The following is a 13990-nucleotide window of genomic DNA, read 5'->3' as shown; positions in this document are numbered from 1 at the left end:
AGAGGGAGAGCCTCTTCTCTTAAAATCCTGAGCAAGGGGACAGAAAGAGTAGAAGAAATAGTTGAGCTGGGGAAGAGGGTGAATGGAACAGGGTGAATGGAACAGGATCCGGATAAAGGTGAGAAGGGACAAATCCAACTGCTGTCTTAGGTACTAAAATGTTTAATTAAGATGCTAGGAAAGAGAGAAAGTTCCTAAGAATAAAAGTTAAAGTGGACATGAATTAGGACTATGCATAATAATACACTCGTTAGTCATATCAAAAATTGACTATTGCAACGCTTTTTTCAAGGGAATAACCTTAAAAGAAATACGTAGATGCAAATCCTACAAAACACGGCAATAAAAATAATTACTAAAAGGAAAATATTTGATCATGTGACTCCCCTTCTAAAGGAAAAGCATTGGTTACCTGTAAATCATAGAATTACATATAAAATAGCATTACTTACACACAAAACTTTAACGAATAAAGCTCCTGCATTCTTAGAAAGGCTTCTAATATTATTGGAATTGATAAATAAATTTGGAAAAATATCAGGGTATAAAATAAATTGGGATAAATCAGAGATTCTTCCATTAAATATTCATTGTCAAAAAGGATTATTTGATTCGTTTTCCTTTATATGGAAGGATGACAGCATTAAATATTTAGGAATTTGGATTAAAAATACAATAGAAGAAACGATGAAGGTAAATGAAAAATCTTTATTGACAAAGGTTACAGAGATGTGTGAGCAATGGAACCCTATGCATCTGTCTTGGTGGGGGAGAGTTCAGACTGTTAAAATGATGATTTTGCCTGTAGTTTGTTATCAAATGAGTATGTTACCAATTTATAAAAAATTAAATAGTGTTTTAACAAAATTTATTTGGCTTGGAAAATCTGAAAGAATTGCTATGGTAACTTTACAAAAACCAATTGTGGAGGGTGGGGTAAATTTTCCCAATTTTTATAGGTACCATCAAACCTATATTATGCATCAAGGTATGTATTGGATCCTCCCTGAGCTCATGGAAGAGTTCCCAGATTGGTTAATGTTGGAATGGCAGCTCATGTTTCCTTTGAGACTGAGTCATGTCATCAGTATAAAAATGCCTAGGTTATATAAAGATCACAGAATATTAATAGATACATAGAAAACATTAAGATATGTTAATGATTTAACACCTATTTCAATTGTTAAATCTACATATCAGACCATATGGCTAAACTCCAAGATTAAAATTGGCGGTTATAAGGTCATCTGGAAATATTGGATGAAGGCAGGCATGCGTACTTTAGATGATGTAATTTCTAATGGTAAATTGCTTGACTTTTCACAATTGCTACGCAAATATGATCTTAATAAATCACAAAATTATAAATGGTTGCAATTGAAGCAATATTATTCTTTATTGAATCACAGCTTTTATTTATATTGTCAAGCTTACATGTTAAAAACAAACATTTTTCATTCGCAACAATAAATTGATTCAGTTTCCAGTAACGCTGAAACCCATCATGTGATTAGATAGTAAAACACATTGTCTTCTTCAATTTCCAGCCATTTACAACATGAATGGCGGAACAAAATATAAAAGTCAATAGCAGCGTTAATGGATTGTGCAATTGGTGCAAATAGTGCAAAAGTTTTTTGTATAATGTGCTGGAGTGCTATTAAAGTGCTGTTTAAAGTGCCATGTGCTTTTTACTTCAATGCCTGGCCCCCCGACCCAGGTTTCGTATTCTTCGTCAGGAGAGGTCTAAGTAAAAGCAAACTAACATTAAAAACATTTCAGGGATAAAACAAATACATACTTAATCTTATAACTGAATCTTAACAGTCATATAACTAATGTCAAACTTCTCTACTATCAATGTAAAGTTACTAAACATACCTTCTCAGGCAAGCTGAATCGGGAACAGACACCGGAAGAAGAACTAACTGAAGTTACCTAAGCTCCCGGATATAAATACATGCGCACTCACTAGCGTACCCATCTGGCCAAATACTGCAATTAAAGCAGCGGAAATGACTTAATACCCGAGGATACCACACATATACCTATACATTTAACCACTCAATTTCCGAATTTAAACCGTTAGGAGATAATGTATTCCAATTATAAATGAATCGTTGTTCTTTCTGTAATAAAAGTTTTAAAAACTTTTGCACTATTTGCACCAATTGCACAATCCATTAACGCTGCTATTGACTTTTATATTTTGTTCCGCCATTCATGTTGTAAATGGCTGGAAATTGAAGAAGACAATGTGTTTTACTATCTAATCACATGATGGGTTTCAGCGTTACTGGAAACTGAATCAATTTATTGCTGCGAATGAAAAATGTTTGTTTTTAACATGTAAGCTTGACAATATAAATAAGAGCTGTGATTCAATAAAGAATAATATTATTTTCATCACAGAATACTAGTGATTTTCTCCCTATTAGTAAGGTTGCAATTGAAGCAAGCCATTCAGGCAGGGTTCCCTGAATGGAAAAATCTTAGTGATAAGTACAGTTTGCCTTTCTTATGTTTTCAGGTAGACTTTCTGGGACACCAGGCTGCACAGTGGTATAAATTGATATCTGGATTTCTGAATAAAAAACCAAAAAATGGTCTTCGAGATATTTGGAGCATTGAGATTAAGCATCAAATTACTGCGTCTCAATGGCCACGGATTTGGTCTTGGAGGATGAGATGTACAGTGTCTGCATCTATGAGACAAACTTGGTATTTTCTGTTGCATAGAGCAATGTTATTCAACCACCGGTCCATGGACCGGTGCCGGTCCACGGAAATTTCCTGCCGGTCCACAGGGCCAGCATGTGCATCAGGCCCAAAACTGTGTTCTTCAACTGCCGGTCTGCAGTGCGATCGATGCGTTGTTAATAAGATTACAGTGGTACCTTGGATTACGAGCATAATCCGTTCCAGGAGCATGCTCGTAATCCAAAATGCTCGTTTATCAAAGCGAGTTTCCCCATAGGAAATAATGGAAACTCGTTTTGATAGGTTCCCACCCTCCACCCCCCCCCCAAGGCCAGCAGCACTGCCCCCCCCCCCGAGAACTGGCATTGCTCCCCCCAAAGCCCCCCCCCCGCAAACCGGCACCCTCCCCCCCACGATCCGGCACCCCCCGCCGCCATCAGGCACCCCCCGCCGCGACCTGAGGTCCCTCCAACCCACCCGAACCCTCTTCTTACTTTGATGTAGCCTCCGCACCAGCACTAGCATGTGCGCATGCTCAAGGCCTGAGAGTTCACATTCGACGTGAGAGTTTACGTTCGATGTGAACTCTCAGGCCTTGAGCATGCGCACATGCTCAAGGCCCAGCACAGGAGGCAGATCTTCGGGCACTGGCACCAGCACAGGACATGCTGGTGCCGGTGAGGAGGCTACATCAAAGTAAGAAGAGGGTTCGGGTGGGTTGGGGGGACCTCAGGTCGCGGCGGGGGTGTGCCCGATGGTGGCGGGGGGGTGCCGGATGGCGGCGGGGGGGTGCCCGATGGCAATGGGGGGGTGCCCGATGGCAGCAGGAGGTGCTGGATCGCGAGGGGGAGGGTGCCGGTTCGCGGGGGGGGCGCTCGCAAATCGAGGCGCGCTCGGTTTACGAGGCACCAAGTTTGCAAATGTTTTGCTCGTCTTGCAAAACACTCGCAAACCGGTGCACTCGTAAACCAAGGTACCACTGTATATTGTGTGTATATATGAAAAATGAATGGAAAAAATAGTGTTACAATTAGGACTATGGGGGAGGGTCTGAGGTGGAGACTGGGTAGAGATGGACAGGGTCTGGCCCACGACTTAGCCCAATGTTCTTCAACTGCCGGTCTGCGGATCGATGCCAGACCACAAAATAATTATTTTATTTCTGCCGGTCCATAGGTGTAAAAAGGTTGAAGAACACTGGCATAGAGTATTCTGGACCCCGGTGCGTTTACAAAAATTAGATCGATCTAAGTCTAATAGATGTTGGCACTGTCATCTTGAAGCTGGTACAATAGATCATTTGTTGTTTTTTTGTCCTCTAATACATAGCTTTTGGGAATCCATTTGGAGTCAAATTAACAATTTACTCGAGAACCCGGTAGTGCTTTCATATGATACAATACTATTTGGTACATCAATGAGAACAAAGAGCCAAATATCTTCTAAAAACAATAAACTTTTACTCATAATGACAGGAGTTGCCATTCAACAAATTACAAGAAATTGGAAAAATTATGATAGACTAAGTTATAATTTCTGGTGGAATTCATTGTGCCATATCTTTAAAATGGAAAGAATATTAGCTATTCAGCAGAGACGTTATAAAAAATTTAATGATGTTTGGGGGCCATTAACAAATTATTCTAAGGATTGATTATTACTAATAATTTATTCTTCTCCTTTTATTTAGTGAAGTATAGGCTGGGGGAGGGTGGGTTTAATTAAGTTTTCTGAAACTATAATGTAATGTTATATTATAGGGAGGGTGGAAGGGAGGAATTATATTTTGAATCAATATATGTTTGATTAATAAGTGTTATTAAAGTGTAGATGATTGTATTCTAAATCACTTATTGAAAGTTTAAAAATGAATAAAGAATAAAAAAGAAAAAGAAAGGCTTCTAATCCCTTATATTCCTACAAAATCCTTAAGAACGGAAGAAAAATCTTTCCTCTTAGTCCCTTCACTAAGACTCATTTATTCAAGGAGAGACACGATCTTTTCCATCACGGCCCCTCAAATCTGGAATTCGCTCCCAATCAATATAAGGGAAGAAAAATTACTTAGTAAGTTTAAAAGTCTCCTGAAAAGCTGGCTTTTTAAGGACGCTTTTAACTGAGTTCTGTAAATTTTATATATTCAGGATGCCTTTTAGAGGACTAATAATGCTGATAAGTGAAAATTGAGCGGGTAACCTTTTCCCCATCCTATTGTTTTATTACCTTGCCCTTTTATTTGTTTACAAATTGTATGTAACACTTTATTTTTTTCTTTTTACCTTTTGTGTTTAGTTGGTCTAAAGTTGTATTAACTGTCTGGTTTGATCAGTGTGTTTTTCTTTTCACCCCAATTTTATCATTATTTGTAAATCGCATTGCATTATGATTTTGCGATCAAATCAAATTTTTAATTAAACTTGAAACTTAAATAAGAATCATAATTTAACTAATCATTACCTGTGCTGCTGTTGAAACTTCCAGAGCTTGGTGTAAACATCAAAAGTCCGTCCAAAGTAGGATTGCCACTGTTTCTGTCCATACTGAGGTAAATCCCTGCAATACCAATGACAGCCTACTGTGATAACTGCACCCTGGATATAAAATGATTAATTAATAAATGTAGGGACCAATATTTGATGGAACAAAATTATGCAGGAGAGGTTTTCACTTTTCACCTGGTTATCTCTTGCTAATCAAATGATCCCTGGATTTTCAGCAGTACATAATCAGATAGTACCACTGGAAATCTGTGGAGACCACTGCAGCACTATCGAGTTAGTGCCAAGGCAGATTTAGAAGTTATCTGAGCCCCATTGACATTCAGTGCTAGTGCCCAAATAGCTATAATAACAAATAACAGAAATAGCTGTCCTAACTTGCCTTAACAGTTAACAGTTATTCCAGTACTAGAGATGAATATTGCCTGGCTCCTGGATAACTTCCAGGGGCCAGACAAGATCCAGACATTTCTATGCTGATGCCTGGATATCCAGGTCAAATTCAGCCTGCAACAATCAGAGCTTTAAAAATTGCTGACCAACACTGGCTGAATATCAGGCCTTCTTATTTTCGAGACTGAAACTTATTTTCAATGGTGAATTAAGATGTGCTTTTGTTTCCAAAATAAAAAGGCTTAATTTCATGATTAATGAAGAAACTTAAGAGCTTCATTACATAACATCCTAGCAATGCAGGTTTAAATCTTCTATTATGTCAGAGTTCACCCTCTTTTTTTGCGACAATCACATTTGACGACCCAATGCAGAAAACGGCTTACTGCCTGGTTTTCTGCATGATCTCTCATCCCCCGATCCGATCATGCAATAAGCTGATTAATAGTAAAATGACATGTAAACTAGTAGAGTGATTGATGCTCTAACATGGCTTCCCAATGCACTAAAAAAAGTGATTGCTTTTAGCGATCCAAAAAACAAACCAAAACAAACAACTGGTCAAGAACCTGTAGAATGAGTATAGGATCTTTAGGATGAGGAAGCATTTAACATCCTTCTACCTGATCATAATGGGGACAGGATCATATTATAATTATGGCCAAAGCAGAAGGCTTAAACCTCCTATTAAAAAAAGAAGAAAAAATGCACAGAGACACAAAGATATACAGCACAAGCAAAATTAATTTAGAAGGTCGACTCTTGAACATAAGAATAGCCTTACTGGGTCAGACCAATGGTCCATCAAGCCCAGTAGCCCGTTCTCACGGTGGCAAATCCAGGTCCCTATAACTTGGTCAAAACCCAAGGAGTAGCAACATTCCATGTTACTGATTCAGGGTAAGCAGTGGCTTCCTCCATGTCTTTCTCAATAACAGCTTATGGACTTTTACATAAGAACATAAGTATTGCCTCTGCCAAGTCAGACCAGGGGTCCATCGTGCCCAGCAGTCTGCTCCAGCGGCGGCCCCTCAGGTCCATGACCTGCAAGTAATTGTTCACCCAAATTGTTTATTCCCTATTCATTTACTATCTTGTATAGTTACCCTCTATCTGTACCCTTCAGGAAGTCATCCAATCCCTTTTTGAAACCCAATATTGTACTCTGTCCTATCACCTCCTCCAGGAAATTGTCCAAACCTTTCTTAAAACCAGCTACACTATCCACTCTTACCACAACCTCTGGCAATGCGTTCCAGAGCTTAACTATTCTCTGAGTGAAAAAATATTTCCTCCTATTGGTTTTAAAAGTATTTCCCTGTAACTTCATTGAGTGTCCCCTAGTCTTTGTAATTTTTGACGGAGTGAAAAATCGGACCACTTGTACCCGTTCTATTCCACTCAGGATTTTGTAAACTTCAATCATATCTCCCCTCAGCCATCTCTTTTCCAAGCAGAAGAGTCCTAACCTTTTTAGTGTTTCCTCATATGAGAGGAATTCCATCCTCTTTATCATCTTGGTCGCTCTTCTTTGAACCTTTTCTAGTGCCGCTATATTTCATGAGATAAGGAGACCAGAATTGAATGCAATACTCCAGATGAGATCATACCATGGAGCAATACAGGGGCATTATAACATTCTTAGTCTTGTTAGCCAACACTTTTTTAAATAATTCCTAGCATCCTGTTTGCTTTATTGGCCGCTGCCACACATTGGATGAGAGGTTGAACACGTTCTTCTCGTCGGTTTTCACGAGCGAAGACACATCTAATATACCGGACTCAGAGGAGCTCATGAGTGGGGAACAGGCTGAAAAATTGGATCACATAGAGGTAAGTAAGGAGGATGTTCTCAAACAGATAGGCTAAAATGCGGCAAATCACCGGGCCCGGACAGGATCCACCCAAGGGTTCTGAAGGAACTAAGACAAGAAATAGCGGGCACAATCCAGCATGTTTGCAACCTATCCTTGAAAACTGGTGAGGTACCAGAGGACTGGAAATTGGCGAATGTCACACCTATCTTCAAGAAGGGATCGAGGGGTGACCCCGGGAACTACAGGCCGGTGAGCCTGACTTCAATTATAGGGAAGATGGTGGAAGCTATGATCAAGGACGGCATTTGCGAGCACATCGAGAAGAATGACCTATTGAGAACAAGCCAGCACAGATTCTGTAAGGGAAGGTCGTGCCTAACGAACCTTCTGTACTTCTTTGAGGGAATAAGCAGTCGGGTGGACAATGGGGAACCCATAGACATCATTTACCTCGATTTTCAAAAGGCTTTCGACAAGGTGCCACATGAAAGGCTGCTTAAGAAGCTGTGGAACCACGGGGTGGGAGGGGATGTGCACAGATGGATCAAGCACTGGTTGTCGGGCAGACTGCAGAGGGTCGGAGTTAAGGGTCAATATTCTGACTGGCGGGAAGTCACAAGCGGTGTACCACAGGGGTCGGTGCTGGGGCCGTTACTCTTTAACATATTTATCAATGACCTGGAAAAGGAGGCAAAGTGCGAGGTTATAAAATTTGCAGACGATACCAAACTGTGCGGCAGAGTTAGGACCAGGGAGGAGTGTGAGGACCTACAAAGAGACCTGGACAAGCTAGAAGACTGGGCAAACAAATGGCAAATGCGCTTTAACGTGGACAAATGCAAGGTCATGCATATAGGGAAAAAGAACCCGTTGTTCAACTACAAATTGGGGGGGGTATTGTTGGGAGACAGCAGACTTGAGAGAGACTTGGGTGTGCTGGTGGATGCATCACTGAAGCCATCTGCACAGTGCGCAGCAGCCTCGAAAAAAGCCAACAGGATGCTTGGCATCATAAAGAAGGGCATAACAACCAGAACACGGGAAGTCATCATGCCATTGTATCGAGCGATGGTGCGTCCACATCTGGAATACTGCGTTCAGTATTGGTCGCCGCACCTCAAGAAGGACATGGCGGTACTTGAGAGAGTCCAAAGGAGAGCAACGAAAATGGTAAAAGGGCTGGAACACTGCCCATATGCCGAGAGGTTGGATAGGCTGGGGCTCTTCTCTCTGGAAAAGAGGAGGCTCAGGGGAGATATGATAGAGACCTTCAAGATCATGAGGGGCATAGAGAGGGTGGATAGGGACAGATTCTTCAGACTGAAGGGGACAACAGGTACGAGGGGGCATTCGGAGAAACTGAAGGGAGATAGGTTCAAAACAAACGCAAGGAAGTTTTTTTTCACCCAAAGGGTCGTGGACACTTGGAATGCGCTACCGGAGGAAGTGATCAGGCAGATTACGGTACAGGGATTCAAACAGGGATTGGACGGATTCCTGAAGGATAAAGGGATCATGGGATACTGAGGGAGGAGCTGGGATGTAACACAAGTATAGAAAGCTAACCAGGAAATGAGTATAGAAACCAAACCAGGTCGTGCATGTGCAAGACCGGAGGGTTAGGACTTCGATAGGAAGACAGGACTTAAATGAGAAACCAAGGTGGCAAGGGAGCCCCTTCTGGTGATACAGACAGGTCGTGATCTGTTTGGGCCGACGCGGGAGCGGACTGCTGGACAGGATGGACCTGTGGTCTGACCCGGCAGAGGCACTGCTTATGTTCTTATGTTCTTATAACACCCAGATCCTTTTCTTGGATGCTAACCCCCAAAGTGGAGTCTAGCATCCAGTAACTGTGATTTGGGTTATTTTTCCCAATGTGCATCACTTTGCACATGTTCACATTAAATTTCATCTGCCACTTAGACACCCAGTCTTCTAATTTCCTAAGGTCTGCCTGCAATTTTTCCCAATCCGCATGCATTTTAACAACTTTGAACAGTTTAGTGGCATCTGCAAATTTAATCACATCACTCATCGTTCCAATTTCCAGGTCATTTATAAAGTTAAATAACACCAGTCCCAGTACAGATCCCCGTGGCACTCCACTGTTTACTCTCCTCCATAGAGAAAAATTACCATTTAATCCTATCCTCTGTTTTCTATCCGATAACCAATTCCTAATCTACAACTGAACTTTGCTACCAATCCCATGACTCTTTAATTTTCTCAGGAGCTTTCTGTCTCATGAGGGGTGAGGTAGGGGGCAGGGAAGGAGCGGATGGGGGGGGCAGAGAGGGGGGCAGGAGAGTGGTGGCACCACCACAGGTTACACCACTGAAAGTAGGTGCTTAGTCCAAAGCGCCTATATAAAATAGGCATGGTTAGGGGACAATCATAGGTGTGTTTTTGAGTTAGGTGCTTCTTTGTGAATTAGGCGCTGTTAGGCACCTCACTTAGGCTCAGATATTTAGGCAAAGAAAACCCTGGCATAAATTGGGTGCACCTAAAGTTAGGAGCCTAAGTCTGCTTAAGTGGCAGCATGATTTTATACAGTGTGCCTAACTTCTATAGAATCATGCTTAGCACTGTACTAGTCAGCATCAATTTTTTAGGTGAACTATATAGAATCGAGCTCTTATTTTAGGTCTATAGTTTGGTTTGGTGTATAGTATAATTTTATTTATTTTTATGCTATTATGAATATTTTAGGTATTTTAAGATGTTTAAGAATTGTATGTTGGTATTTTAATATTTGAGTGTGTTTGTTCACCAATGTTTAGGTGTTTTCTTTTGTAACCTACTTAGATTTTTGCTTCTGCAGGATATGAATGTTTTAAATAAATAAATAAATAGGCCCCAAATTAATAAATTATTAGAAAACCATGTAGGACTCTCATATGATACTATATTATTTGGTACAGCAATGAGAACTCAGAGTCCGATTTCTGCAAATAATAATAAGTTATTATTACTATTGACAGGGGTCGCCATGCAACAAATTACTCAAAATTGGAAAGATTATACTAAATTAAATTACACATTTTGGAATTCAGTTTGCCATATATATAAGATGGAAAAGATGATAGCGTTACAACAAGGGAATATTCATAATTTTAAAAAAGTTTGGGGACCATTGGCTAGTCACGCTAATGATCAGATATCTTAGCACATGGATAGATTATATAGGGGGTTAGGGAGGGTAATTTATTTTATTTGGAAATAGGAATATTGACAAAAAGGGGGGATATTTATTTTATATTATAAGAGTATTTGAATGTAATTCAAGTGTTGTGAAATAATTGTCTTTTAGTATGAATTTTCACTTGATGTAAGAAATGAAAATGAATAAAGATTTACAAAATAAAAAAATAAATAAATAAAGATTTACAAAATAAAAATAAATAAATAAATAATGACCCTGGTACTTTAGATAGATTGTAAGCTCACCAGGACAGATAAAGGTAATGCTTGAGTACCTAACTGTACAATTAGCTGTAAACCACTTAGATAATTTTTATAAGCGGTATATAAATACCTAAAATAAATAAATAAAAATATATTTAACTTTTCTGTTTATACTATGGGCCAGATTCTATATATTGTGTCTAAAATATCCGTGCCGATTAGAATGGCATTTAGCATGATACTACAAGGTGTGCATACTTCTATAAAATTGCGCTTAGTGCCATTGTGTGATGCATAACTTAGGCTCAGGCATTAGGCCAGCTAAATCTAGGACTACATGCCTGCACCTAAATTATATGCCCCCAATCTACCCCTGGCCACACCCCCTATTCAAATTCACACACTGAAGCTGGCGCTTACTTTTTACAGAATGCGCTGAGTTGTCACTTTTAATTAGTGCCAATTAGCATAAATTATGAGGTGTTAATTGCCAATTATCCATGCCGATTAGGCCAATTAAGTTGAGCGAAAACATCAGCTAGGCACACAGATGTACATATACAACTTTAGGCGCCAATTATAGAATCTGGGGGTATGTATATTTTGTTGTACTCTGCTTAGATGCTCCTGAGGAGCTGATTATAAATTTTGCAAAATAAATACATTTCAAATAAAATTGAGTTAATGCCTTACTGAGATCAAAACACTCAAGCAGATTCTGTAAATAACACTGATCTAGATGCCTAACTTTAATTTTCTTAATTGCCTTAATTGACTCTATTAATTGAAAGTGCCATTAAAAAAAAACATTAAACAAATTAATTAGCTGGTAGGCGCTTAACTCAGTATGTGTCTACCACCTTGAGGCAGGTGTCTACTCTGAGGTGCCTCCCAGCAAGTAGGCATGGTTAGGGGTAGATCCTGGCCAGATTCAGGATGGATTTTGGGCGTGGTTTGACTTAAGACACCTACCTTAGGTACACTCATTTACTTTAGGCCAAGAAACCCCTGGCCTAAATGGCAGTGTGCCAAATAGTTTTAATGTCTAAGGCATTTAGGTGCTACTAGGCATCTAATATAATAAAGCCCTAAGCGCGCATGCGCACTCCCACCTGTGTGCTCCCGTTTTCCGTGCGCTGTAGGAACCCGCAGGTAGGAGTGTGCATGCGCGCGGCGGCGTGGAGCCTGTCGGCCGCAGCGGCTCTTGCCATCTGAAGGATGTGAATTGGCCAGGGCAACATCAGCGGGGGCCGGAATGGACTTTAATTCTTGCCCCCCAGGCTTCTCTTCCTGCTCCGGCTGGGCCCGCGTAAAAAAACCAAAAAACCCCAGAGCTCGCTTGGGGTCCGGCAAGGACTGCGGGTCCTGAAACCTTCCAATTCACGCTGCTTTGGGGCCTTCTACTGCCCTGATTTTCTGGGCAGTAGAAGGCCCCGAAGCAGCAGTGTGTAGAGTGCTGCAGACGCTGCTGGAATTGGAAGGTTTGTCGGGACCGCGGGAAGGGAAGAGGGGGGCGGTAAGGGACTAAGGGAGCTGGCCAGACCGCAGGAAGGGAAAGGGGGGGTAGGGGAAATGCTGCTGCTGCACAGGGAAGTGGAGGGGGAGGGAATGCTGCTGTGGCTGCTGCACAGGGAAGTGGTGGGAGAGAAATGCTGTTGCATAGGAGGCAGGGAGAGAGACAGATAGATAGAAAGAAATAAAGGAAGAAAGACATAGGGGCAGGGAGAGACACAGAAAGACAGACAGACAAAGGGGGCCAGGGAGAGAGACAGACAGCGGGAGGGAGAGAGAGACAGAAATAAAGACACATAGACATATATTCTAGCACCCGTTAATGTAACAGACTAAAATACTAGTGATTCTATAAATGGCCTAGCAGAAGACTGACAATTGCACTCAACGGTGCCTAGAAGTTAAGCGCAAGTTAAGCGCTATTTATAGAATCAGGGCCTTACTGCTTCTCATTGGTCTATTTTATAGAATATCAACTTGTTTGACAGGCTGTGATCATCACAAAGCCACAATGATTGTTCACTGACATCTTCTCCAATGATACTCCCATTCTCTCAGATTACATTATCTTGCCTGAAGCAGCATACAAGGACTTTGAAAAGTCAGCACTATGGTTTGGTTGGTTAACTGGGTCAGGCTTTAAACTGCTGATCAATGAATAGTGGAAAGATGTGAACTTTCTGACAAATCACATGACTATTCTCAATCAATAAAAAGACAAAAATTTAAAAGCATGTAACAGTGTAAACTATCAAGCTTGCAATTATGTCCCACTCTTAAAAGTTCATGTGTTTTCTTTACACATATAATTTATCACCTGCTCATCTGTTTTAAAAGCAAGCCAGATGAATATTGTATTACCAATTAATGAGACTTCTAAACAAAGTATGCCCCTTTTACCCTCCCCCAGTACAATTTCTCTTCTTTTCTTTCTGGGGAATTAACAGGTTTAAAGTTGATGCTATTGCAAATCCAGTGGGTCCAATGATGGAAGATGTGACAGTTGCAAATAAGACCTTTTACTCTGTTTGTTGCATAGAGAGATTATGTATCTCTGTCAGATGGCACTACAGAAATAAATATATTCACTGGGCTTAGTTAGTGTTTATGGGCTAACCAAAGCCAAGTTTAGATAACCATGTGAAATGATACCTATTTTTCTAATCAAAGTACACAGTGGCAGAGTGCTTACTCTGTTGAAAAGTGTAGTGTTACACGGCGTTAATTCAGTCCAATAACTTCAAGGGGCTAGTTCTAATTTCTGCAAAAACAAACCATATATTTAAAGAAGTTCCATGCAGAACCAATGGATCTTACTTTTCAGGATGGAAATGTATCCATGCATACTCATAGATGTGAATGCCCCCCTCTAAAAAAGCAAATACTCATCAGGATCCCCCTTAAAATTTGGTGCAGATAGAACATTAAATACAATGTAAGGGAAACACTTATAAGCCTTTTATCATTTTGGAAATAGGCTGAAAGTGAATCAGTTCCTAAAATGTCAAAGGTTTCCCTGTGTGCAGGGAAGAAGTAGCATAGGCCCATATGCTCAAAACTCACTGTACCTTTAATGATCAATACTAAACCGGTTTTAAACGGTTTAGCCTCAAAGTATTTCAGCTATGGATAATAAAGGGGGTGGAACAGGTCCTTTAGGAA

General features: G+C 40.5%; 1 protein-coding gene across 3 annotated transcripts in view; it reads right to left on the bottom strand.

The window, feature by feature from the left end:
- The window catches only part of SCAI (suppressor of cancer cell invasion), a 247948-nt gene that overhangs the window by 105549 nt on the left and 128409 nt on the right, over positions 1-13990 (bottom strand). For all 3 annotated transcript variants that reach the window (XM_033962135.1, XM_033962134.1, XM_033962136.1), the window contains exon 3: positions 5158-5253. In XM_033962135.1, coding sequence (XP_033818026.1) covers positions 5158-5253 — 96 coding nt within the window. The remainder of the gene's footprint in view (positions 1-5157; positions 5254-13990) is intronic.

This window comes from Geotrypetes seraphini, chromosome 10 (assembly GCF_902459505.1).
Source record: "Geotrypetes seraphini chromosome 10, aGeoSer1.1, whole genome shotgun sequence".
In the NCBI taxonomy this organism is placed as follows: Eukaryota; Metazoa; Chordata; class Amphibia; order Gymnophiona; family Dermophiidae; genus Geotrypetes; species Geotrypetes seraphini.
This window is presented reverse-complemented; position numbering and strand designations above follow the sequence as displayed.